The sequence below is a fragment of the Halichoerus grypus genome, chromosome 4, assembly GCF_964656455.1.
Source record: "Halichoerus grypus chromosome 4, mHalGry1.hap1.1, whole genome shotgun sequence".
NCBI lineage: Eukaryota > Metazoa > Chordata > Mammalia > Carnivora > Phocidae > Halichoerus > Halichoerus grypus.
Genome location: NC_135715.1, coordinates 68,643,250 through 68,667,353, shown reverse-complemented (window position 1 = coordinate 68,667,353; position 24,104 = coordinate 68,643,250). Strand labels below are relative to the sequence as shown.

The following is a 24,104-nucleotide window of genomic DNA, read 5'->3' as shown; positions in this document are numbered from 1 at the left end:
GTAAGGATGTGGATAAAAGGGACCCTCATACACTGCTGGTGGGAAAGTAAATTGGTGCAGCCACTATGAAAAAATGTATGGAAGTTCCTCAAAAAATTAAAAATAGAACTATCATATGATCCAGTCATTCCACATCTGAGTATTTATCTGAAGAAAACAAAACACCAATTTGAAGAGCTATATGCACCCCTGTGTTCACTGCAGCATTATTTACAATAGCCCAGATACGAAAGCAACTTAAGTGTCCATCGGTAGATGAATGGATAACAAAGATGTGGTGCATATATGAAATATGACTTAGCCATAAAAAGAGTAAAATCTTGCCATTTGTGACAACGTGGGTGGACCTGGAGGGCATTATGCTAAGTGAGGTAAGTCAGACAAAGACAAACACAATCTGATTTCACTTACATGTGTAATCTAAAAAACAAAACAACTGTTATATGTCAATGACATCTCATTAAAGCTGGAAAAAAACAAAGACCCATGAGTGGTACAGCTGGATTAAATCCTAGACTTCCGGTCCCAGAGCTGCACACTATAAAATAAACAAACCACATTTATTTATCCTTTTCTCTAGTGACATTTAGTTTGCAATTTCCCCCACCATGAACAAGTTTCAGCGAACATCATTGTGCCTATCTGCCTTTGCATGTGTGGAACAGTCCCTGAGGGTATATACATCAAGTGGAATAGCCATGGAATCCTTTTTTGTTTGTTTTTTGAAAGTACAGAGAAGAGCAGATGTTATTTAAAATTTTCTTCTTCCCTTCAGAAAAATTTTTTCCCTGATAGAATATACGTTCCATGAAGGCAGGGATTTTTGTCTGTTTTGTTCACTGCTCTCTTCTAAGCAAATAGAAGAATGTCAAGCACATAAGAGATATTTAATAAGTACCTGCTGAGTATATGAATGGTTCTTGAATATTAGGCTCTGTTGCCTTAATTATGCAAACACTTTTTATACAGCCCCAAACTGTGTGAGGAGAATTTCTAGTTACTCATCTTTGTACATTGAGAATTTTACCCAAACCTTGGATTTACCCCCCAAACGGGACTGGAAGAGAGGAGTCTTCTTGGATTCCAGCACTTTTCTCTGATGTTATTCTCCTCAAGGACTTTAAACTCGGGGGTCAGGAACAAGTTCTACGACTCAACAGCCTGAAGAGAATGGGGTGGGGGCCACAGCTGTAAATGACTTGGGACAGTCTCCCCTGAGTCCTGGTGTGGTTTGACCTTCGTGGTGCTGCCAAACACCATACCAGGGCTGAGCCTTGCCCTTGGAGAGATGCAGCTCAACCACTACCAGCCCCGTGGACACTTCCAAGCCACAGTGGCTAAGGAGACTCCTGTGAAGAGTTCCCAGTCTGTCCTACTGCTCACTCCTGCCCTTACCCTTTGTGCCTCTGAAGTAGGGCATATTGATGAGATCCCAAACCAGACTCTCAGATAGCCCTCAAGTCCAGTGTGGTCCCACTCCACTTCATCTAGAAGAACTTCCTTTCTCTAGCATGTGAATAGCTCCCTTCTGTAGAATCTAGCAATGGTTTCCCCCAAGTTTCTATTGTTGGTCAATTCAACCATGCTCAGAAAAGGCATCAGAAGCACACCTACCTCAGTACTAGCTTGTTTTTGGCTGTGTTTTCCCCAAATGTCATACATCGGTTACAGACAACGGAACAGTGGTTGAACAGGAAAACTGTCCCTTTAGGCTCTTTTTTTGACTGCTGCTTCATGTGAAAGCAGCTGCATCTTTGATTCTAAATTTTAAGCCTCTTTTTCGTGTTAACTACTGGGTGGTGGAGACAGCACATCCGGTATCTTCACGTGTAAAACACAGGAATGGTTCTCCTGTACACGGATGGAAGAGGACTTCGGGGCGGGGGGCTGTACCCCTTTTGTTCTCTTGTCTGTTTTCCACAGCCCATTCATTCTTTTACAACTCACTTTATGTGAATAATCTCCTTTTCACTTTTGTGCTTTACTCAAGACCCATGCTGACCACTGAACTGACAACTCTCAGGAAGCTTCAGGAATTAACAAATCCATCAAATATTTAATGATTTAGGCCTACGAGGTGCCAGACCTTCTCTCAGAAGCTGAAGAGAAAGTATTTCCTGATCTCATGGAGCTTACAACACATCTCATCTCAAGAAGCGTACCTCCTAGTAAAAGAAATAGATCATAAATAAGCATATGTCAGATGGTGCAAAATGGGAGAAAAGGAAGTCAAATGTACAGGGCAAAGAATGTTGGAGAGGCGCTACTTTAGAGAGCAGAGAAAGCCCCTCTCAGACCCACTTCTTCATCATATCCTTAAAGTGTGGGAAAAGAACACTGAAACATCCTAGCTATACAATCATACCTCAACAGGATTCCCTAGTAACTGTGAAAAGCAGATGTAGGTGTGTTTGTTCATGAACATCCCTAGTAAGGTAAGACCACTTTGTGTATAATGAAATCTGGACTCTTAGAATCAAATGTGTGATTCTCTGATCCTAATGTCCTCACTTATAAAAGGAAATCAACTATATCGTAGGGTTATTGTAAAGATCCAATAAGCCAGCATATATAAAGTGCCAGGCATACAGTTAGCACTTAATAAATGTGGGCTTTCTTTCCTTTCTCCCTTCCCTTTTCCCAGGCTCTTACCTTGATAAAACAGATAGCCATACACATGATGCAACAGAGATCCTTATGAAGGAACAATTAGAAATTAGATGTTTCTCTTTGTCGTACTATTTCCTCGATCCAAAGAGCCTAGATCTCTTTAGATAATTTAGAGTAAAAACGAACAATTTCTTATTGGGTTCCTCTAGAGTCTGAATGGGCCTAGAATGGTACCATTATAGAAAAGAGTTCATTGAAATGCCACGAGGGAATGAAGGCACTAGATTGAATTACAAATGTCCTATCACGTGAGCAGATGAGGAAGGGGCTTGAGATCCTCCAGAGTTGAGTGTTGACATCTCTGTCCAACACAATATAATCAGGATAAATATGAATACTTATTAAAAAATCTAAATCATCCCCTCCCATTATCCCCAGTGGTACCAGATTAATAAAGAAAATAAATTCCCTGGTATTTTTTAATAGCAGAAGAAACATATCATCAGTACTAACAAATAATAAAATATGGCTTTCTTACCCTAACAGTTGAAATCCAGGTAAACTTAGCCCTTTTAACAAGCCATGTGTTTTTGTTTTTATTAAACAACAGATCAAAACCAACCTCATTACTCTTTCACGAAATCACTCCCACTAACTTCTTCCTCTGGTGTAGCAGTAAAGGCTCTGGACTAGAAGTAAGAAGTCATCCCTATGACCTTGATCAAGATGTCTCACTTCTCAGAGCTTAGTGTCTTGGGCTTGGACTAGATTAACTCTGTGGGAACTTCTTGTGCATGTCCTGAGATTGTCCTATGAAAACATTCTTCCTCTATCATTTCTTCCCCTATTTCTACTGCTTCTCTAATCATAAGCCACACCTGCAATATGATATTGCTCCGACTCAGCAGGGTCTCTCCCACGATCCCAGTGGCTCCAGGACCATGGTTGTGGTAAATCCGCTGTACAGCCGGGCCGCCTTTCCAGCAAGTGATTACAAACACACACTGCACTGTATCTTCTTACTCCCTGTGAAACATTTCTAGCATTTACAGTCTTTATTCATCCCAACCTGCGGAAAGAAGTATTGTAAGGACTCTCAGCAACGGAGAGAGGAGATTGAAAACCCACCTTAGGAAAATCATTGAAAATAGACCTAAGTGAATAAAGATCTGATATGTCACCTAAGTGATACTTGATTTTTATAGACACAGACTTGGAATACTGCAAACTTTCTATTTTGACCTTGCTTTTATTTACAAGAGCCCTGGCCTTATAAATAAAAACACCATGGTCCAAGCCTACTGGCCAAGGGTGCTGTGGAGCACAGGATGCTTCAGGGTCTCACTACTCACTACTTCTCACCCTTCTTCTCAACTGCCTCCCATAGGTCACTGCGTTTGCTTGTAAAGTATACCTGCATCCTCGCCTCTGTCTGATCATTTCATCACATCAGGAAAGCATCCTGTAACTTCCTTGGAAAGCTCTAGTGCCCAAAAATAATGGAAAGATACCTCTCTTGATGGAAAAGTTCATGTTATGTGGAGACATGAACAAAAGAAAAGACAGCTGTCAGCAAGCATCCTTTGAGCCTAACTGAATCCATGTTACAAACCATTTGTGATGGTGCCAAAAGGAACTGGAACATTGCAAAGGATGCAACACGTACTAGAGCATGGGTCTCAGACTTTGCTTTGATTGATATGTAAAGATTCAAAGAAATGGGGTGCCTGGGTGGCTCAGTCGTTAAACGTCTGCCTCCGGCTCAGGTCATGATCCCAGGGTCCTGGGATCGAGCCCCGCATCGGGCTCCCTGCTCCGTGGGGAACCTGCTTCTCCCTCTCCCACTCCCCCTGCTGTGTTCCCTCTCTCGCTGTGTCTCTGTCAAATAAATAAATAAAATCTTTAAAAAAAAAAAAAAAAAGATTCAAAAAAATTCCAGGAACTGACGTAAGGTTGACAACATTTTTCATATGTGGCCTTAAAAACAAAAGGAAAAACTACCCTCTTCTATTGCCATTTCATTTCATTTCAAATGGACAATTTCATGGTATATCCATGCCGTGGAATAATATTCAGCCATAAAAAGTAATGAGGTTCCGATACAGGCTACAACATACATGAACCTTGAAAACATTAAGCCTAATGAAATAAGCCAGACACAAAAAGACAAATATTGTATGATTCCACTTATATGAGGTATCTAGGGTAGTCAAACACATAATGATGGAAAGTAGATCAGAGGTTACCAGGGGCTGAGGAGAAGGGGGGATGGGGAGTTATTGCTTCATGGGTAGAGTTTCTTGAAATAGATACTAGTGATGGTTGCACATCATGTAATTAATGCCACTGAATTGTACACTTAAAAAAATGGTTAAAATGGCCCAAAAGGGGGAGATTTTCTCACACACACACACACACACACACACATACGCACACACGATGCAAAGCACAGAGGTAAACAGACCGTCCACAGAAGCCTTCACTGATGTAAGAGGAAAGGACAGATGCAGATCCAGGTGAGTTTGTCAGTTCAGCTGTGGAAACAGATACTTCTGGATCATCTGCTGAGAGTGAAAGGGTCTTGGGATTGGAATCCTACTTCTTCTATCAACTCAGTACTTCTTTGTGCAGGTTTTGGTGTTCCCCATGCTCTGGCTCTGAGTTTACCTAACCAACACATTCACTAATTCCTACCATCCACTTCAGTCAAGCCATTCTCTTCACACCACCCAGCTGTCTGTCTCCTATCTCCACCATCTCCTTATTCATGTTGCTAACCCTTTCCTTTGTTCAGCCACATCCTCCCCATCTTCAAGGCCAACTCAAGAACCATTTCCATATGGAAGAAACTCTCTCTCATCCATAGTTTTCCTATTCTCCTAATCATCCTCAGTGACTTCCCTGGCCTTGAACACCAACAGCAATATAAAATGCTCTCCCGGGGTGCCTGGGTGGCTCAGTTGGTTAAGCGACTGCCTTCAGCTCAGGTCATGATCCTGGAGTCCCAGGATCGAGTCCCTCATCGGGCTCCCTGCTCAGCAGGGAGTCTGCTTCTCCCTCTGACCCTGCCCCATCTCATGCTCTCTATCTCATTCTCTCTTTCAAACAAATAAAATCTTTAAAAAAAAATGAAAAATTAAAAAAAAATAAATAAATAAAATGCTCTTCCCCGTTACAGCTTACTTACCCACAGCAGTGTGTGGATTCTTGTTTTCCATTTGCTAGTCTTTCTTCTCTTAATCTTCCTTCTCTTAATCTTATTTACTAAGCAAGTACTAATAGTCTTTTAAGTACCCAGCAAATACTATTATTGTTGATTAGTGAATAATAATTAACAATAGTTGCTATTTATGTAGCCCACGCGTTCCACAGTGCTTTCACACATGTAATTACAGGATCATTGTTTACCAGTCTCTTAAATCCCCACAACAAACTTATTAATGAAATGTTAGCTCCATTTTAATGAAAAAGAACCTGAGGTGTCAAAGAATCAAGTGGCCCATGCGAGTTCGTGTGCTAATTAATAAATTAATAATTACTATATTTAATAACAAAATAACAATTAAAATCAATCTTGTGTATTAAAAAAAAAGTTTCCTAATACATGTCCAACTGAGAATAAACCTAGGAAAAAGACTTTTTATATAGAAAATGACACATTTATTTTGTTATTTAATAAATGTTTTGTCCCACACAACCTGATTCTATTTAGCCAAGTTGTTTCACAAAACTATTTTCAACTTTATTTTTTTAAAGACTTTATTTATTTATTTGAGAGAGAGAGATTGAGCACAAGCAGGGAGAGAGGCAGAGGGAGAAGCAGAAGCAGACTCCCTGCTGAGCAGAGAGCACAATGTGGGGCTCCATCCCAGGACTCTGGGATCATGACCTGAGCCGAAGGCAGACACTTAACTGACTGAGCCACCCAGGCATCCCTATTTTCAACTTTAAAAAGTTAACAAGTAATATATACTTGTCATAGAAAAATAAGAAAATAAGTCGGGGGGAGGTCTATAATCCCATTATCTAAAGTCAACAACTACTAACATATCTTTTCACACATTTATTTATGATTATATGTGGACCCCCTTTCTTTGAATAGAAAATGGAATTTTTGTATAGATAGATAGCTTTGCTTATAGGCTTTTTACCTTAATGGGGGGGGAGGAATGAATATATTTGCATGTCAAATACATCTATGTTCCCATTAATAACTGCATGACTTGTAAGCTAATCCCCTATTTTTGTATGTTTAAGTTGGGTCACATTTTTTCTATCATATAACTGTGATGAACATTTCTCTATCTTCATGCACTGTCCAATTATTGCCTTAGGATGAATTCCTGGAAGTAAGACTTACAGGTCAATGGTAAGAAACTATTTTTGAAATTTTTTTGTCATGAAATAGAGGTGATAAATCAGATTTAGGGGCATGCTAAGTTTTCAGTACTCTGTCGTACTAAAAAATTTTTTTAACCAGATAAAACTCTGTTTTTTAAATATGTCCAAAGAATTTAAATAGATGGTTTCAACATCCCAACCCCTTCAAACTATAAAAACATAAAAATGAAAAGCACAATAATCTAACATTGATTTGGAAGAAAGACATAGCCTAATTCAATAACTTTTATTATTTCTTTAATCAAATGAGAAAAGCAGAAAAAAAAGCGGAACCCACATTTGTAAAAATGATCTCCTCCAATTTTTAAAAGCTTTTTATTTTTCTGATTTAAAAAATACATATTCGTTATAGAAAATTTGGAAAATACAGAGAATGAAGAAAATACGAATTTCCCAGAATCCAACAATACATCAGATAGCCTTACAGTTTTACTACTTTCCCCACATGTGTACTTGTTAACAATTTGCCATTTTCCTTCTCTTCCCAACCCAACCCTCCCCCCCCCCACCAGAGAGGAGGGGAAGGCAGGTCCTTGAGGGCCACGGCCGGTGACATCCCGGTGACATCCGCCACACCATTTCATCCTCACTGAAGGCTTCCCTCCTTGCTGAGCTGTGGCCTGTTTCCCTTTTTACTTCCCAGATTGCTACACAAATGCACAAGCCCCCCACCCCCCCAAAGCAGGGCTAAGGCTCCTCTGCCCCAGAACTCCTAACCGGAGAACTGACCAAGTCAACTTCCAGCTACTTGCGGCATTTCAGAGCCAGGCTTCTCCCCCATAACACCCTGAAGATTTATCTCAGCTGATCAACATCTGAAGCAGCAACTAATACCTCATAAAATGTATACAGCACTTTTAAAGTTTAGCAAGTTCTCTCACACACATTGTAACCTCTGGGAGTGTCTTCTGAAGTAGACAGAGCAGATATCCCTGTGTAGCAGAAAATGAAACCAAGGTGCACAGGAGCTGAGTAAAGGTCATAGATAGTGAGTGGCAGAGCTTGGATTTGAAGCTGTAAATTGACTCCAAGGTCAAAGCTCTTTACCTAGCCATTATTAACAAGCCATTCTTAAGACTGACAACTAGAAACTGAGAGCCAGAAGGATCTTCAATAAATTACCTAATCTAATCGCTTCTTAGTATTCACGTATAAGGAAAATAAGTCCCAGAGAAGCTAGGTGATTGCCGAAAGTCACCAGCTTTCATGATGAAGAGGATCTAAAGGCACAATCTTCGGACTCCCAGGCCAGTGCTCACGCCAGTCGTCCCTAGAGAGATGTTCTTTAATAAGCTGGTCTCTCATCCGGTGTCTTCTGGTTAGCCAAATGTCAACCAGGAATTAAAATCCTAAAAGTGTAGAATGTTAGAGCCAGAAGGGACCTTAAAGACCACCCCGGCCAACCCACTCACTTTACAGGTGTGGAATCTAAGGTCCAAATCCCATGGCTTTTGAAGTTCAGTCCTATGCACTTCCCTTCCACTTATCCTATCACTTCCCTTCTGAGTAGTTAAAAACAAAATCTGGCCAAAGATTTTACTTCCTTCTTTGACACTCAGTGTGCCACAGGCCACAGATTAGCAAAATCAAAGTGAAACTAAGCGGGATTTGAATTCAAAAGATACTTAGTTTGTAACAGATGTACCCACCATGACTGTTAGCAAAAAATACCCAAGTTCTGCTGGGTTCTAAGGAGGCTCCCCCACTCTCCACCCTCCATCGCCCTAACCAGAGAGAAGGCCTACTGAAATCCTTGCGTTTTAGGAAAGGGTACCTATGACCCTTTGGAAGTCACCACCCCTTTAATCTGTGAAAATGTAGCAATCCTGTTTCGCTAAAGGCTTTTACTCCACAAATCATCCAGGAATCCGAATTAAAACTGGCAGCACATCACCAGGACTGTCACAGTTCGCTGACCCCAGTGGACTCAGACCTTGCTCCCACCATCTCTGTGTACCCCCCAAATCAGCTCCTGAACATCTGCTAACCTTGATTCTTCCGTAGCAACTCCACGGCTCTATGGCTAGCCTCACTTCTCTAATGAGATGGAAAGCTCTTTGAGGGCAAGAGACTACTTCTATCGCCCCTAGCTTCAAGAAACTTTAAGGATAAACAAAACCATGTGTAAAACCAAGCGCAGTCACAGAGGTGTAAACAGGAAGCCAAGGAGCAGAGGATGAGCGTCAACTGGTGGGGAGGGGTAGCTGCTGGGTAAGGTAACAGATCCGAGTCTTAAAGGGCTAGTGGAATCAGCCGGGCAAAGGTAGGCGGAAGGCAAGCCAGGCAGGCGGGCCAGCGTCAGCAAAAGCAAGGAGAGAAACAGTTCAACGTTGCCGTAGCATCAAGTGCAAGGCGGGGAGTGGTGGGAATTGAGGCTGTAGCGGTGGGCCCGGCAAAGAGGCGGCAGGCAACAAGCCCGCGTAATTCGCGCTGACCTGTACGGGGAGGGCAGCTTACGCAATTCGCGAGTAAACGAATTTGGGCGCCCACTGCGAGGCTCTGTCAATGACCGCCTGTGGTGGCCGCGCCGGCCCCCCGCCCCCCCGTGCACCTGTGCGCCTTCGCAGCTGCCAAAGCAAACGCAGGGCTGCCTCAATCCGCTAGATTTTCAACGCGGGCCCCACGCCACCCCACCCCACCCCGGCCACGGCCACTGCTGCCTCGGGCCCCCAGCCCCCCGGCCCTCTCGTTGCTCCGCTCTGGTTTAAAACGCCTGTTGACGCACTGTAGCGGGTGCCTGCGCGCTAGCGGGCGGCCCCGCGGTTTTCTCCGCAGTCGCCACCGGGGTTCCTGAAGAAGAATCCCTGCGGGCCTCCCGACCCCGGGCTGGGGAGGCCGGGGGCGGCCAAGGCTCCCTCGGCCCGGCTGGCACGGTGGCCGGGCAGGGGCCGGTGCCATCTGGGGCTTGCGCAAGGCGCAGTGCCGAAATCCGTCCTCCCGGGAAAGCGCAGCATGGAAACAAACAGGACGGGCCGCCCTCCTCTCCCGGCCCGCGGCCGGGCGGGCACCGGGGACGGCGCGGGCTCCCCCGCAGCCAGGCTCGGGCCGGGGCCGGGGCCGGGGCCAGGACCCAGGTGGTCGCGGCGGCGTGGAGGGGGGGGTGCGCCGCGGGGCGGAGCGGCTCGGGCCAGGGGCTCGCTCGGCCGGGGTCCGCGCGCCGGCGCCCAGGCCGTTGTCATTACCTGGCCAGTGTAGTTTTCCCCGAGCCCGGGAGGCCTCGCAGGAGGTAGAGGTGTTTCCTAAAGCTGTGGCGGCGCGGAGGTGTCCCACGCGGGGGCGGCGGGGCCGGCGGCCGAGGTTTCTGCTGCGGCCGCTGCTGCTGGAGGCTCAGCCTCCCAAAGGATTCAAGAAAACTCTCCTCCATGGGGTGGGGGCTGGCAGCGAGAGCCCTGGGTTCCCTTTCCTGAAGTCACGGTCTTGGCCAAAGCTGTTGTTTTTGTGGCTCTCCGGCCATGTGATAGATGGAGGGGCGGGCGCTCGGAGCCCAGCCCCTCCTTCCCACCCGAGCGAACCGCGCTGCGTGGGAGGGGGCGTCCCTACCTGGAAAGCTGGGGACGCTGGGAGACTGGCAGCCTGGAGGACCTGGGTGACGCTCCCCACCCTCCCGACCCCCGCCCCGCTCGCCGACCCCCTCCCTTGCCTCTTCGCTCTGAGGGGAGAGGGCCTGCCCGGTGGGACACTGGGATACTTCGCCGGGCCGCCCGCCATGGAAGTCAGGCCCTCTGCAACAGCCCTCCTCCACCCCACCCCCGACTGGCCTGGACCTTGAAAGTGAAATAATTTTAGTCGACGATTAAAGAACGTGAACAGCATTTTGAATAGTAACAGTAAAGTCCATTGTCTCCCCCAGTTCGTGAGCACCAATATCTGGCTAGTGTCCCAGCGGCTAATACTGCTGTCCCAGGGCCTGTATCATTTTTTTTTTTTTTTAAATCCTTCTTTAGCCTGCCAAAAATATTCTTAGAAAGCTTTGTTGCCTCTACATAACTTTAAATCTCATCAGAAAAAGCACCCCTTAAAACTCAGAGTGATCTATCAACGGTAGCATAAACTAGGTCTCATGAGAAGACCTGTACTGGCCAGGTACTTGCTTGGGCTGCCACCTGAGAAGACACGGCCTCTCTGGAAGGATTTCAGCTCCCCAGAGAAAGGAGCAGTCTCCTGAAATCATTTATAGAGAAGTATCCAGAATTAAGTTCTGTTTCAGGAACTGGTGAGTGCCAGTTGCTTGATCACCATAGCACTCTCCAATATTTCACACTCCAGGGTGTGATAGAGTGATCCTATTTTTTTAACCAAAATTCAAGATGCACCGACCGAAAGAGACAATATTGAAAATACCATGCTGGAAAAATCCAGGAGATATGGTGGCTTTGGCTGTAATAATTACTGTAAAGTAAATTCATTTTGTTTCTGGCAGCTAAGGTATGAAAATTTTGAAAAGGAATTGTGAAGAAAAGCAATTTCTTTCTGAAACAAAATCCAGAGATTTCATAATAAACTATGGAAAGAAGGGCCCAAGTAGGGAGGGGCTCTGTGCTGAGAATCGCACCTTCCCCTTGGGATTCCCCTGGAGAGGTGGGGGTGGGGAGATGAGCTGCTCTCTCTTGAAAATCCCTTCCCAGAATCAGAGGAAGGATCTTGGCACTGCTGAGAAAACTAGAATTTCAAAAGCTTCTCTAAATATTAGGGGAAAACCATAAGGAACGGAGAACACACATGACTCATAAATAATAGTGATGCTTAAATGTAGGTATCCTCTATTTCTATGTATTCTATCATACTTCTTCCAAGAGTGTTTTTGCCCAGCCTCAAATACTACCTTTTTCATTCTAGACTTGCACTGTACAATACAGGAGCCACGAGCCACACAGGGTTATTGAGCACTTGAAATGTGGCTAGTGCAAAGTGAGATTAAAACACACACTGAATTTTGAAGGTTCAGTATGGAAAAAAAATGTAAAATATCTCAGTAATTTTTATATTGATTATGTGTTGAAATGATAATATGTTGGTATGCTGGGTTAATATAGAATTAAAATTTTTATCGCTTGTTTCTTTTTGCCTTCTTAAGACGGCTACTAGAAAAGTCTAAATTACATATATGGCTAGTGTATTTCTATTAGTGCTGCATGAGACCTCCATCCACTTCCATCTCCTTCTACAGAGGGGGTCCCAGGCAATGTAGGATAGGGCAGAGAGAGACACACAGCTTTGGGGTCTTGAGGTTTTAGCGTACGGAGTGTCTGTGGCAGATGGAACAACCTAGTAGAGGCTGAGAAATATGAGTGTGTTGCTCAGAAGAGAGTTCTGAGCTGGAGACAGAGCTTTGGAAATCCTTGCCCTATGAGAAGAAGATAGAGAAATAGAGCAGACAGCTGAAGAGGGGTCCCTGGAGACACCAGCATTTAAGTACTGTGCCTTTGAAGTGGATCTGCCAAAGGAGAGTATGAGAGAATGATCGGCAAAGCAGACAGAACTCTAAAATAGAGATGTATGGAGGCCCAGGAGAAAAGAGCTTAAAGGAGGAGAAAATGGGCAGCAGTACCTGGAAGTGACCCTAGACACTTTTCCTTTCTTTCAACCCCCACATTTAACTAGTCAACAAGCTCTGGCTGTTTTTTCTGATTTATTCCTCTAAACTACACTGTTTAAAGTTATCTGTGTATCTGTTTCCCCCCACTAGGCTGTAAGTAGGAACAGTGTCACCCTTGTCACCCTCAAGATCTAACAACACAGCCTGACATTCAGGAGGTACTCAATAATTGTATGTGGACCTGAACTACTTTCTCAATAGATAAGTGTGATTTACTAAATATTAAGAATAAACCGAGATCATGATAATGTCAGCTAAGGAGCAAACAGTAAACATATCGACGGATCTGAGATCCAGCTTGCTATGAGCTGCATTCAGATCTTTACTGGTTCTCTCTAGGTGGCAGCCTCCAGAGATCTGGGCTACACCCAAGTCAGAGGATCCCTGTGCTAACACTCCTTAGTGCCTTCATTTCATCCAACCAACTTGTCAGCTCTAGGGTTCCATTCCATTTCTCGCTTACGTGATGACCAGCACAATCTTACTTTGCTGCACTAGAAACCATTACCATGACAGACGTAAAGAAAATTGTAAGTTATTTTCGGCAAATAAAGAAACATTCAAATGTTTCTCTAATTACTACTGTTTAAAAGACATGGAAAAATAAGGGGGTACATAAGAAGAACTAGTGAAAACCAGGAATTTAACCCTCAAACGTACAGCTCCAAATAACCCAGGATTTGGAATGTTTAATTATAAATCAGCCCCAAGTTTCTACCCCAGAGATGCCAAGATGGCAGAAAGTCTGAGACCAAGATGGAGCTTCCGAAGCAGTCTAACCAAAGACCCTTGAACGCAGCAGAACCAGTTAAAATATGTAGGCAGCAGCTTTCCCAATGCTCTCTAATCCTATTTCTTTTCTTCCCCTATCAAAAATTTTTTGACATTTTTTCCTCAAAAACATAAATTAGTTTTATTCACATACATATTCCTCTTGTTATATATAAGTGATATAAATGGAAAGGACCAGACGGAAGTCTAGCTGTTTGTGTAGTAGACTCCTGATTGCCCAGAAGCTCCACTTGCACCTGCTGCCACTTTCTGCACAATCTGACCAGTCAGATAGGACCTTGTCCTCCTCTCTACTAACACTGCCCCCTCCTGGTTCTTCCCTCATCCTTCCCCTAGAAGCCAGATGGAGGCTGCAGGAAGCCAGAAGAAGTTAGGGAAAGAGGGACAAGGGAAGAGAAGTGATGCAGCATATGTATGTCTATTTGGCTGAATTGACAGGAGAAATGCACAGGAATCTGGTGGCCTGCGAGAGGTCTGCCATGTGGAATGTTCTCTAGACAAACGTGATTTTGCCTCTGCCTCCCACAATCCATCCCTTATTCTTTTTAGTGCCACACCCCTTCCCCAAGGTGAGGACCGTATCTGCTTTTCCACAGCAACTATTTGCCACTATGCACCAGGGCACTTAAGGACTATAGGCTTTAAAGCCTAGGAGCAAGAGAAAGTAGCCTCAGCCCATTTTTCTAAAGCTCCATTCTGGAAATTAGGGCAAGATAATAAAGACAGGGGCTGGAGAGAGCTGGGGACATTCTGGAACCCAGGCACGAGCCTGGATAAAGGGTCAGCTGTCAGTACAGCATAAAGGTGTTTCAGAACTGGTCACTACTCATGCCATAGTCATTGTTAAATATTTATAATACTACCCTTGGGTAAGACATGGCAGTGTGGATTCTAATGTATTCATTAGAAATCCGTAAGTATCGCCGGTGAAGACCCCTAAGAAAGCTAGGATTTGCCAGATCCCAGAGTCCCCTCTGCAGCTGTCTATGCCTCGACACTAATACTAGTCGTTCTTCCCTGAAATCATCCCTCCTCAGCCAAAAGCAAGTTCAGTTTCACAATGCCTACAGAGAGAGCAAGACTCCCAAGGAGTTCAAGCAAACACTGAAGACCCTGGTCTCCATCTGGAACAGACCCACTGTCTGGTAGAAAGATGAACTAAAGCTGTACGAAATGAGCATAAGGGGGAAAATAGAGCTATTTTAAATAAAGCCCTCAATTCCCAATAAAGATGGCAGATGGAACACAAATATTTAATTGCCACACCCTCTTTGAAACCCCACTAAAATGTTTTGGGAGGGCGGTTATTTTGTTATTATATTTAAGCATAAATGATAAAAAAAAGAGAGATTACAGCAACAAAATTTTGAAAACTGGAGAGCAAAGGCCAAGTGTTAATTTGGCAAAAACAAACAAGCAAACAAAACAACCCTGAATTGTAGACAGCTGTGAGTCAACACAATTTACCCTGCATTACACCTAAAATTTCAGGAACTAGAATATTTGGGGCTGGAGGTAAGGCCCTAAAGAGGAAGGTCAGTTGGAATTCTGTTTAAGAAACAAAACAAACAAACAAACAAAAAGAAACAAGCATCCAGAGTCAAGCACTTGCCCACCTCCTAGAGAAGCCCAGAGGTATATTCCCTGGAGATCAAACAGGATACGGTGGAGTGGAGGTAAGATAAGACAGTCCAGGCTCCCTTTCTGAAAACAGAGGGAGTAAGAAAATGCCTACATGTTGGACAGTGAGTAACCACCCCTGGCTTCAATTTTTCAAATATGAATTTTCATATTTGAAGTTTGTTAAATACAACTAAACTAAAACAGAATTTAAAAAGATAGTTACCTGTAGTATGGTGCAAGCCCCACAATCCCTAACCAATGTCCTTGAGGTCAGATCTGTTTCAGAATTCAGAAAGTGTGTGTGTGTTTGTCTGTCTGTGTACAGGGTGTGCGTATGTGCATATATATATAACCTGACATTCTGAGTGGGGGCTGGGCAGCCGTGGTAATTAAATACAGTAATATTTCTGCAATGAAATGTATGCATGGTCGCACTAGGTAGGATAAATAAGGAGTAAAATTAACCTGTTTGAGTCAAGTTATTTGCTCCCAACTTAATTTTAATGCCAAACACTTAAGAAACAAAACAAAACAAGAACAGCTTTTGATTTTCAGAGCTTTTTGGATTTTAGAATTTTAGAAATGGAATCACACACCATACTTGGATATAAGGCCTACCCTTCCATCCTGATGCGATTTTTAAAATAAACTACTAAAGTTTTCCGTGCCTTATTTTCTTCCATAAAACAAATTAAAGTAGGGCAAACATCTTCAAAATTAGGTAATAAAATGTTCAAGTTGTTACCTCTTTTGTTGAGTTTTTTTATTATTCAGATAACTAATCAAGAACAGTTGGACAGATTATCCAAACCAATTTTGGTATCCCATGAGTATATCGCTGGAAATAATCCTTTGGGTGGGCACTGAGCACTCTTTCTTGATGGTTAGGATCTTCAACAGCACCAGGAAGACCGAAGAATTCAACTACAAACAAAATACAGGCCAAACAATTCCAGACAAACAGTGACCTACATGGAGTCTGCTGTCAGTTTCACAGGCTATTTCCCTATTTATGCCACTCCCCTGGCATCTAGGCCTGTACTCTGTCCCCACAGTTCCCACCCCCTGCCTGGTCCTGATTCATCTGAGAGGGTCAGTTTCCCTCACAGTGCCTGACCTCCTGTCTCCAAATCCAAACCTGTTCTCTGCCCCATTCCCTGAGGATCCAGCTATTTACATGAGAAAGTTAATAATAAATATACTAATTCATGCAACTGTGTTACCAAGTTTATTGAGTCAATGTGTTGCTCTCCTAGATAATTTCTGTTCTGCCTGGGACATTTCAAAGACAATGCTTTAACCCAAGGAGATATTTAGAGAAAGGGAATTAACCCTTCTAAGAGCCTACTATTTTTCAGGCACTATGTTAAGTACTTTGCACAAGTTGTTTCGCTAATCCTCATTTAATATTCCCATGACAGATTGCTATTATAAATCTGTTTTTTTACAGATGAAGAAATTGAGGCTCTAAGAGGGTGTCTTGTTTAAGGTCAGCCAGCCAGCCAGCAATAGCTTAAAGCTGGGAACCCATCCTCCTTCCAGCACTCTGCCCCACCTCCTTCCCCCAGCGACAAGAAAACACGCCGGTGACCAGCAGGAAGAGGATTTTGAAACAGGCTGGGACTTGCGGCTCCTAGAGCCAACCACATTCTCCTGCTATTTCCCTCTATACATTTCTATCTACCCCTTGAGGTCCACTAATCAGTACATTATGCCAGACACAAAACAGGGAGGCATGTTCTCATTATATATAAAAAAAACTGTCCATAGCTACAACGCTCGTAAATCTCCCCCACAAGAAAAGATTAATAATTAGGGGTGACTGCTCTGTAGGAGAAGACCAGAAGGCAGTCTAGCACGAATGTAGAAGATGAATATAAAAATCAAAAGTATCATCCAGAAAGTGTCCTTGACACAAAACATCCAAATTTAGCAGATGGAAAAGACTCCCGAATTGGCCACAGCCAAATATGTCCACGCTGGCTGCACGCAGCCCATACTGGTGTCCCAGTGGGGCCACATGTCTCATGGAGTGGGGAGGGAAAACACTCCCCTCCTAACTCAGTCGTAACATAAACTCCATGAGGGCAGGACTGTTTTCACTACTAGAGCCTCTGGGTATAGAACAGTGTCTGAACTGAGGCAACTCAATAAATATTTGTTGACTGAATAAATGAATTTCTTCACCTGCTTTCTCTGGAATTCCTCATGGCCTCTTATCCCTCCTCAGACTACATTTATCCCACATTTTCTAGCCGTCCCTCCAAATCTCAGACTCTTCTCCCAAACCTTTAGTCCTTCTCCTTCTTGCAGCAGAACCAGGTTTAAAAGACACAAAAACATTTTTACTGGGTATATGTGTATTTCTAACTGAGGAATGGAAACACAGAAAACTCTCAGAAATAAGATTAAAAGGAAGAAAGAAAACATATGGTAAATGCAGAGTGCATTCAATTCTTATCAAATGCAGACACATGTACACTAAAATCATAGCAGCTGTGTTTATTTCATAATTTAGGCATTTGAAAAAAAGTGCAATGTGTTTATTTTAAAGTTAGCTTGATGTCAAGTTTAAAATATAACGTGAGTCTGTCTACATGTTTTACCTCCTTTCCTAGAGAATTTTTTAATATTTAAATATAACCTATATCCCTAATTCCCAGCTCTCATCACACAATAATCTGGGGCAGAGGGGCGGGGGTGGTAATCCCTCATAAACTCCTTGTTGACAGAATGCTCTAAAATATGTTCTAACCAATAAAGTTGGAAATAAATTTGGTAACAAAAACCTAAGCTTTGTTGTATTTCACAAAAAGATCTACATTAAAGGAAATGGAAAATCACATGTGCAATGGCACACAGGGTTGCTATGGTAACAGACTACGTTTTTTATATTTACTCCTCAATTGTGGTACATAGAGCTATTACAACCAAATAATGTCAACATCTACTTCCTTCTGATCATACAGAGGTCTCTGGAATAAGCTGTACTTACAGTTCCGGAAATTCTCATTTTTAACCAATCTTCTTCTGTCTTTTCTAGAAATTATAATTAAAAAACATATAATAATGATTAATATTTGGCATTGGGGTTAAGTTTACATCATCATTTAAATCATGTAGGAACATTCTCAAAATGGCAAAAGAAACCTAATAACCACAAATGTCCATTTAAACATTTAAAATATTGGGGTTGTGTATGAGTGTGTGTGTGTGTGTGTTTGTGTGTTTGGGCAGCAATAAGTTCTCCATGGGGAATGAAAAGAAATAAGAAGTTTAGAAAAATGTATTTGGTTTTACTCACTGGGCACACCAAACAAATCTACTTTTCGCACAGCTGTGTATATTTGAACAGTTAAAAAATACCTACTATCCTGAACTATATATAATTTTGTTTCACTAAACCTTGCTTTTACCATATATCTCATAATGTACCCCTAACATTGCCTCTGGGCACATTTAAATCACTATTAACTAATGTCAACTCTCTCCCCACTACATTATGTAGTGCACTGTCTTTTCCAGAATTTCTTTTACCTTTCTAACCTTCCCCATTAGTCTTCCTCCACCTACCTGGAAAATTAACAGCCTGTCAGAATAGTCATGTCTCTCACTATGGACCAACAGAAAACACCAATAATGAGGTGCTTCCCAGTCAAGTAAATACGAATCTAATGTGCAGCTGTCACAGGATAAGACTGAGGGCTGGAGAGGAGAAAAGATGTAATGAAGAAAGGGCTCTCCTAAACTGGGCACGTCAGTCATCCACAGTAGGCCCTTATACCAGCCTACACTGCAGCAGAGTTGGGGAATTAAACGCAACTTTCTCTTAGGGACAAATTGAAAGAGCATGTATTATCCACCCATCCACATACAATCCTTCTCTAATTTCATATAAGGGATGTAGCCCTTCATATTACATTTGGTGATCAGGTTTTCTCCAATTGTTTGTTGTTGTTGTGTGTGTGTGTGTTTTAAAGAAATCAGTTAGAGAAGGTCTTCTTTGAAAGCCATAAAAATATACCTCTACTGATGTCTTCCATTGCAAGTAGATCATCTTCAGTGTCTTCCAGTCAAGGGAAACCACACAGTCATTAGGCAACAAAGATTCTGTGAAAATAAAAGGGAACAAATTTCATCTCTAATGTCATGCAGACTTTTACCCTAAATGTGAAGATATGCAAACATGTTTAGACTGACATAATGGTAAAAGCCTGGTTTGGAAGATATTTCATGGGTGCTAAAGCAGGAGTTACTTTGTCTCAGGGCTTTGTTAGTAAACACTATCCTGACTCAATAAAAATGCTTATGTATACATGTAAAATGCTATGTATCATAGCTCATATTCTCATTAAGTACAAATATATATATATCAATAATACATACATATTGTATAATAACATACATATTATAACATACATATTGTATATGTAATAGCTTCAAGTGGTACAGTCACAGGACATAGAATTTAGGTAGTCATCTTTTCTTTCCTGTGACATGTATAAACAATGCAATTGTAGCAAGTTTAGTCTTCTTGCCAACTGTTCCTTCCCCATAAGAGAGTCCAGGGGAAAAATCCTCACAGACAATTAAGATGGTCACAAGTAAGTCCAAACACTGATATATACATAGCAGCCTTACCAAACCACACAAAATACTTTTCCTATACTCACATATCCCTGGCAACATAGGTAGTTTGGTTTCTTCAGGCCTGTATGTGGCTTTACTATAAAATTCCTCCTAATACTAGGATTCATTTGAGTTCCTTGCCTCGTTTACAAGGCCACTGGCCACAGATACATCAGACTTTACTTGTCCAATCTGGCCAAACAAATCAGGGGACAGTTTCCACTTACAGTTTTTTCCTCTCCTTTTTTAAGCACCCACCATATCCAAACATGAAATTCTTTCCCTATATTTTTCTTTTAAGCCACATTTGTATAAGCACTGCTTATAATTCACTTCCACATTGAGGCCATCCCCCAAAAACCATAACCCCATATTCTCTTCAACAATCCCTTAAGCACTGCCAACCTCACTCATAAAATATTCATAAGCTTGTCATTTATATTTTCTATGTGCAATAATTTTGTTTTGTGTTAGTCTTGTCTCCCCATTTAGAAGGTAAGCTATTTGATGAATGAGGTCTATTTCCTCTAGAAAGCTTTCCAAAGCTTAATTAATGGATGCTTGATCATTATTGTTGATTATGATGGTATTGTGCATTCAAGGGAGGAGGAGGTTTAGAATCTTTTCACACCAGTGCCTTCATGCTTTCTGATGCTGATCTAAGGCAGTGATTGTTAATCTTTTTGAGTCATGCGCTGCCACCCCCTCTCCCCTGCCCCAGAAGCTGATAAAATCTATGAACTGTCTCAGAAAAATGGTCTAGAATGACACAAAAATTTTTGCAAATAATTTTAAAATATGGACCTAGGACTAAGACCCCTGACCTAAAATGACTTCACTTATCATTTAAAATTCCCTATAGCAAATGCAGTTTAATTTTTTTTAATTGGTGTATTTCTTCAGTGCATCTAGCAGGATAGCATATTGTAGCAAACAGTAAGATGTGACTATAGGCAAAGTTTACAAAAATGATAGACATAATGCTAGAACCTCAAGGGCAGGTTTTTAATTGTGATCCCTCGCGCTGAGAGCCAATCTTGGGTCTAGGTTCTGAGGACCAATTCTGTCCAGACCAGCAGAAATTTAGGAGCAAAGTAAAAACCTCTGGAAGATAAGCTGTGAGATGACAGCAGGGCCCAGGGACCCGGTAGGTGTAGAAAAGAAAGAATATCAGGAAGATACAAGAGAACTGTGGGGACGGGAGCTGTGACTTCCCGACTCTTACAGTTTCTGTCCCCAAGAAAGGGGACACATTCACCTCTAGGAAATCATTGACACTGCAGCTGATTTACAAGTAAGGAAAAATGGGGTATGTGCTCCATTTCCTGTTTAAGACATGTAGCATCTTAAATATGTTTATTATTTAGAAGAAATCTACTGAGAATGTTACTTAGGATGTCACAAAACCATTTTCATGTGTTTTAATCCCAGGTGGGTTTTTCATTTCCAAAATTTTTTTATCATTTAATCTTCACTCTTCCCCCCTCTTTACTATTCTCATATCTACGAGTCATACTGTGAATCAGAAAGAAAAGGGTCATGTGCCAAATAAGGGAAATGTATAAAATAGATTTTAAAAAAAAAAGGTAACCCATCTCTATTTGTTACATAATTACTGTTTGACTGCCTCATCCTTTGCTCTTCTCAGTGTCTATTTATATCGAGAGTCCAAGGATTCTAAGTGTTCGAAGACATTTAAGACTGCCGGTCCTCGAGGTGGAGGCAGGCAGGTGATTCTGAAAACCAAGCACCATTTGCCAAGGGTCCTCTACTTCCGCTGCCGAAAAGCATCACGAGATCAATTAACTGCATGAAATCACTAACACAAGGTAGAAACACTTCAAAAAATTACTCATATATGTTAAACTGACTTTTTATTTGGAGCAAATAAACACAGTTTACCCATTGGAACTCCAGGGGATCCAAAAAGCTTCACTAGTTGAAAGGCAAACCCTTGTGATAATTGCAGCTCAAGGGCATCAAAGCCAGTGCTTGTTAAATCTTGGTTATCCTCAGTTTGCAAGAACTGTAACGGCTTAGGTTCTTGCCATATCCTCAGCTTCTCATCAAAACTTTCATTTAAAAGGTGAAGATCAGAAGTGATCAGAAGATCAAAAGAGTACAAAGGATCAGCTTGGCTACTTAAAATTTCTGAAGAACTAAACCCTATGTCACTTAGTTGGTTATCTACCCTTGTTTGAGATTTGAACGTCAAAAATGACTTCTTGCTTGTAAAAGATACCATCCGAAAGCTAGATGTATATTGTAGCACAAGAGAAGGAATAGGATTTCTGTAAAAATATACAGAGTGTCTATCAAATGTCAAGTAATGAGAATAAGATGGTCTACCAATATTTAGAGGAGGATCTTTGGTAATATCAAAGTAAAACCATGATGGATGATGATTAAAGGTCATAAGTTTCTGTGTATTCTCCTCTTTATTATTTATTTCTGAAATTCTATCTTTTTCTTCTTCCAAAATAATTTTTAGTCCATGGCTTTCTGTTAACAAGCCACATTCCCCTCTTTCTTTTACATTGATATAGCTCTGTGCCAGTAAGTTGAAGTTTGGTGCCAAATTGAAAATCCTTTTCTCTCTCCTCTTCTTATTCTTTGTGGAGTGTAAGTCACTCTTTGGGATATCCAGTTTAGGCAAGCAGCTTCTAAAGATACTAGTTTCTGTTGCTATGATTGAATCTGTATTCTCAGTTGAGGGTGACAAATCTTCATTTTCTACCAATAGCTTCTCTTCTACCAATGTTTCTGGACTGCTTCCCGGTACTGAAGTTTCTTCAGAAGTGGAGATCAATGTAATCAATTGTCCTCTGCTGTCTGGAGAGGCCAGCTTTTGCCATCTATCTTTCTTTGGTCTTTGTTCGCATATAAATTTATGAGGCCCCTCAGGCCAGCTCCCCAAACAGGGTTGTCTTTCAGAGCCCAGCTGTAATTCTTCATCAGATAGATTGTTTGAAAAAAATGCCCAATAATTGTTTTTAGTTGCATTTACTCCTTGTTCCTTTCTTAAACCTTCATCTGAGGTTCTGGACCCATACTGATGGCACAGAATTGTTTCATTCTGGAGTCTTTTATCTACCTTCTCTCTCTTCTGCATAAATGAGCAGGGGACATCAGCGGATCTGCCCTGGATGTCTGATGCCATGGGATGCCTATGTCCAGGATGCTTTCCTACCTCCGTGCCTGAGCAGCCATCACTTGCTACACAGGAAAGATTCTGAGTCATTGTTGGGCAAGTTACAGAGTTTTCATTTGACATCAATGACATATTTTGAAACAAATCATTGTTTTCCTTAGGGAGGTAATTTTTTGGTGTATTGTCCAGCTCAACTACAGATACAACATTTGGAAAACTATCTTCAGGATTTATGCTTTTCCATACTTCATCTTTGTGGCTGTTCACTAAATCTCCTTGTTCATTTCCCAGACCACCAGTGTAAGTGTACGCCGATTCTCTTTTGGTGTCTTCCAAGTCTTCCTCTTCACTTTGAGATGAGTCCTGATCTCCTGGCGTATGATAACTTAAGGTTTCAAATGAGTTTTCCTCTATGATTTTACTATGACTGTTCTGCTTTTTATTTCTTTTTCTGCTTCTCTTCTGTTTGGTTTTGCTGAGCCTGTGCCCAGTTTTCTTCAAATCTCTTTCTCTGAAATATAAAAGAATTAAGAACATTTATAACTTGATTATTTGTGTAATCCTAGCAAACTAAAACATTATACTCTTACTGTGCAAAGTCACAAATCATTAGTACAAGAGATTCTAAAGCATTATGTACTTTGTAGTATTTTTTAAAATTACTTTTTAAAAGAAAAACTTTAATTCTCTCAATTAAAAATTAGTACACTTTGAGAAATTTACAAGTCATTTTCACATACTTGTTTCATAAACCAGTAACTTTATGAAAACCTAATATTTTTCTTGAGAAAATATTATTTATATATGCAAAATATTATATATATAACCTACCAATAAACATCTTCGTTTTCCTAAGTCTTGAATTTTGAAAAGTGTAGCTGGTATAGTCACAGAATGGGACAACTGTAGTAGCTTTAATAGCTAGATTTTCACTAGACATGAAAACTTTGGCAATTAAATTGCTCCATCAAATTACAAAGAATATTTGATGACAAGCAGCAAAGTCCAGTGTTTGCAGATATGCTTCTAATTGCATACCTGGCGGTGGTTCTAAAGGAGAGGTTCTATCATACTTTGTGAGGTGTTTGTAAATGAGTGAAGGCATTTTTGGTGGTCACAATGCCTGGAGATGTGTTACTGGCACTTGGTACTGAGGCCAGGGATGTTTACCACCCTGTAATGCCAGGGACAATTCCACAGTAAAAAATTATCCTACCTAAAAGGAGCTCAATATGTTCACACTGAGCACACTACAAGTTCACAGCTCTCCTTAATTGAAGATAATCTTTTGATTCTAACAGA

At 41.7% G+C, this 24,104-nt stretch overlaps 2 protein-coding genes and 1 non-coding gene across 8 annotated transcripts in view; all 3 read right to left on the bottom strand.

Moving 5' to 3' along the window:
• Window positions 1-10,537, bottom strand: part of N4BP2L1 (NEDD4 binding protein 2 like 1) — a 29,035-nt gene extending 18,498 nt beyond the window's left edge. Inside the window, exon 1 of one of the 3 annotated variants that reach the window (XM_036070497.2) lies at window positions 10,194-10,537. In XM_036070497.2, coding sequence (XP_035926390.1) covers window positions 10,194-10,375 — 182 coding nt within the window. In that variant the 5' untranslated portion in view covers window positions 10,376-10,537. The remainder of the gene's footprint in view (window positions 1-10,193) is intronic. The other 2 variants (XM_036070496.2, XM_036070494.2) reach the window with 2 other exon arrangements.
• LOC118521774 (small nucleolar RNA SNORA16B/SNORA16A family) lies at window positions 1,635-1,766 on the bottom strand. Its single transcript, XR_004910294.1, has one exon. It is a non-coding gene; the product is annotated as a small nucleolar RNA SNORA16B/SNORA16A family (small nucleolar RNA).
• A 4,964-nt stretch (window positions 10,538-15,501) lies between the features above and the next one.
• Window positions 15,502-24,104, bottom strand: part of N4BP2L2 (NEDD4 binding protein 2 like 2) — a 76,216-nt gene continuing 67,613 nt past the window's right edge. For all 4 annotated transcript variants that reach the window (XM_078070478.1, XM_036070487.2, XM_036070491.2 and 1 more), the window contains 4 exons: window positions 21,554-23,313; window positions 19,047-19,132; window positions 18,018-18,061; window positions 15,502-15,946 (listed from right to left, as the gene is read on the bottom strand). In XM_078070478.1, coding sequence (XP_077926604.1) covers window positions 18,038-18,061; window positions 19,047-19,132; window positions 21,554-23,313 — 1,870 coding nt within the window. In that variant the 3' untranslated portion in view covers window positions 15,502-15,946; window positions 18,018-18,037. The remainder of the gene's footprint in view (window positions 15,947-18,017; window positions 18,062-19,046; window positions 19,133-21,553; window positions 23,314-24,104) is intronic.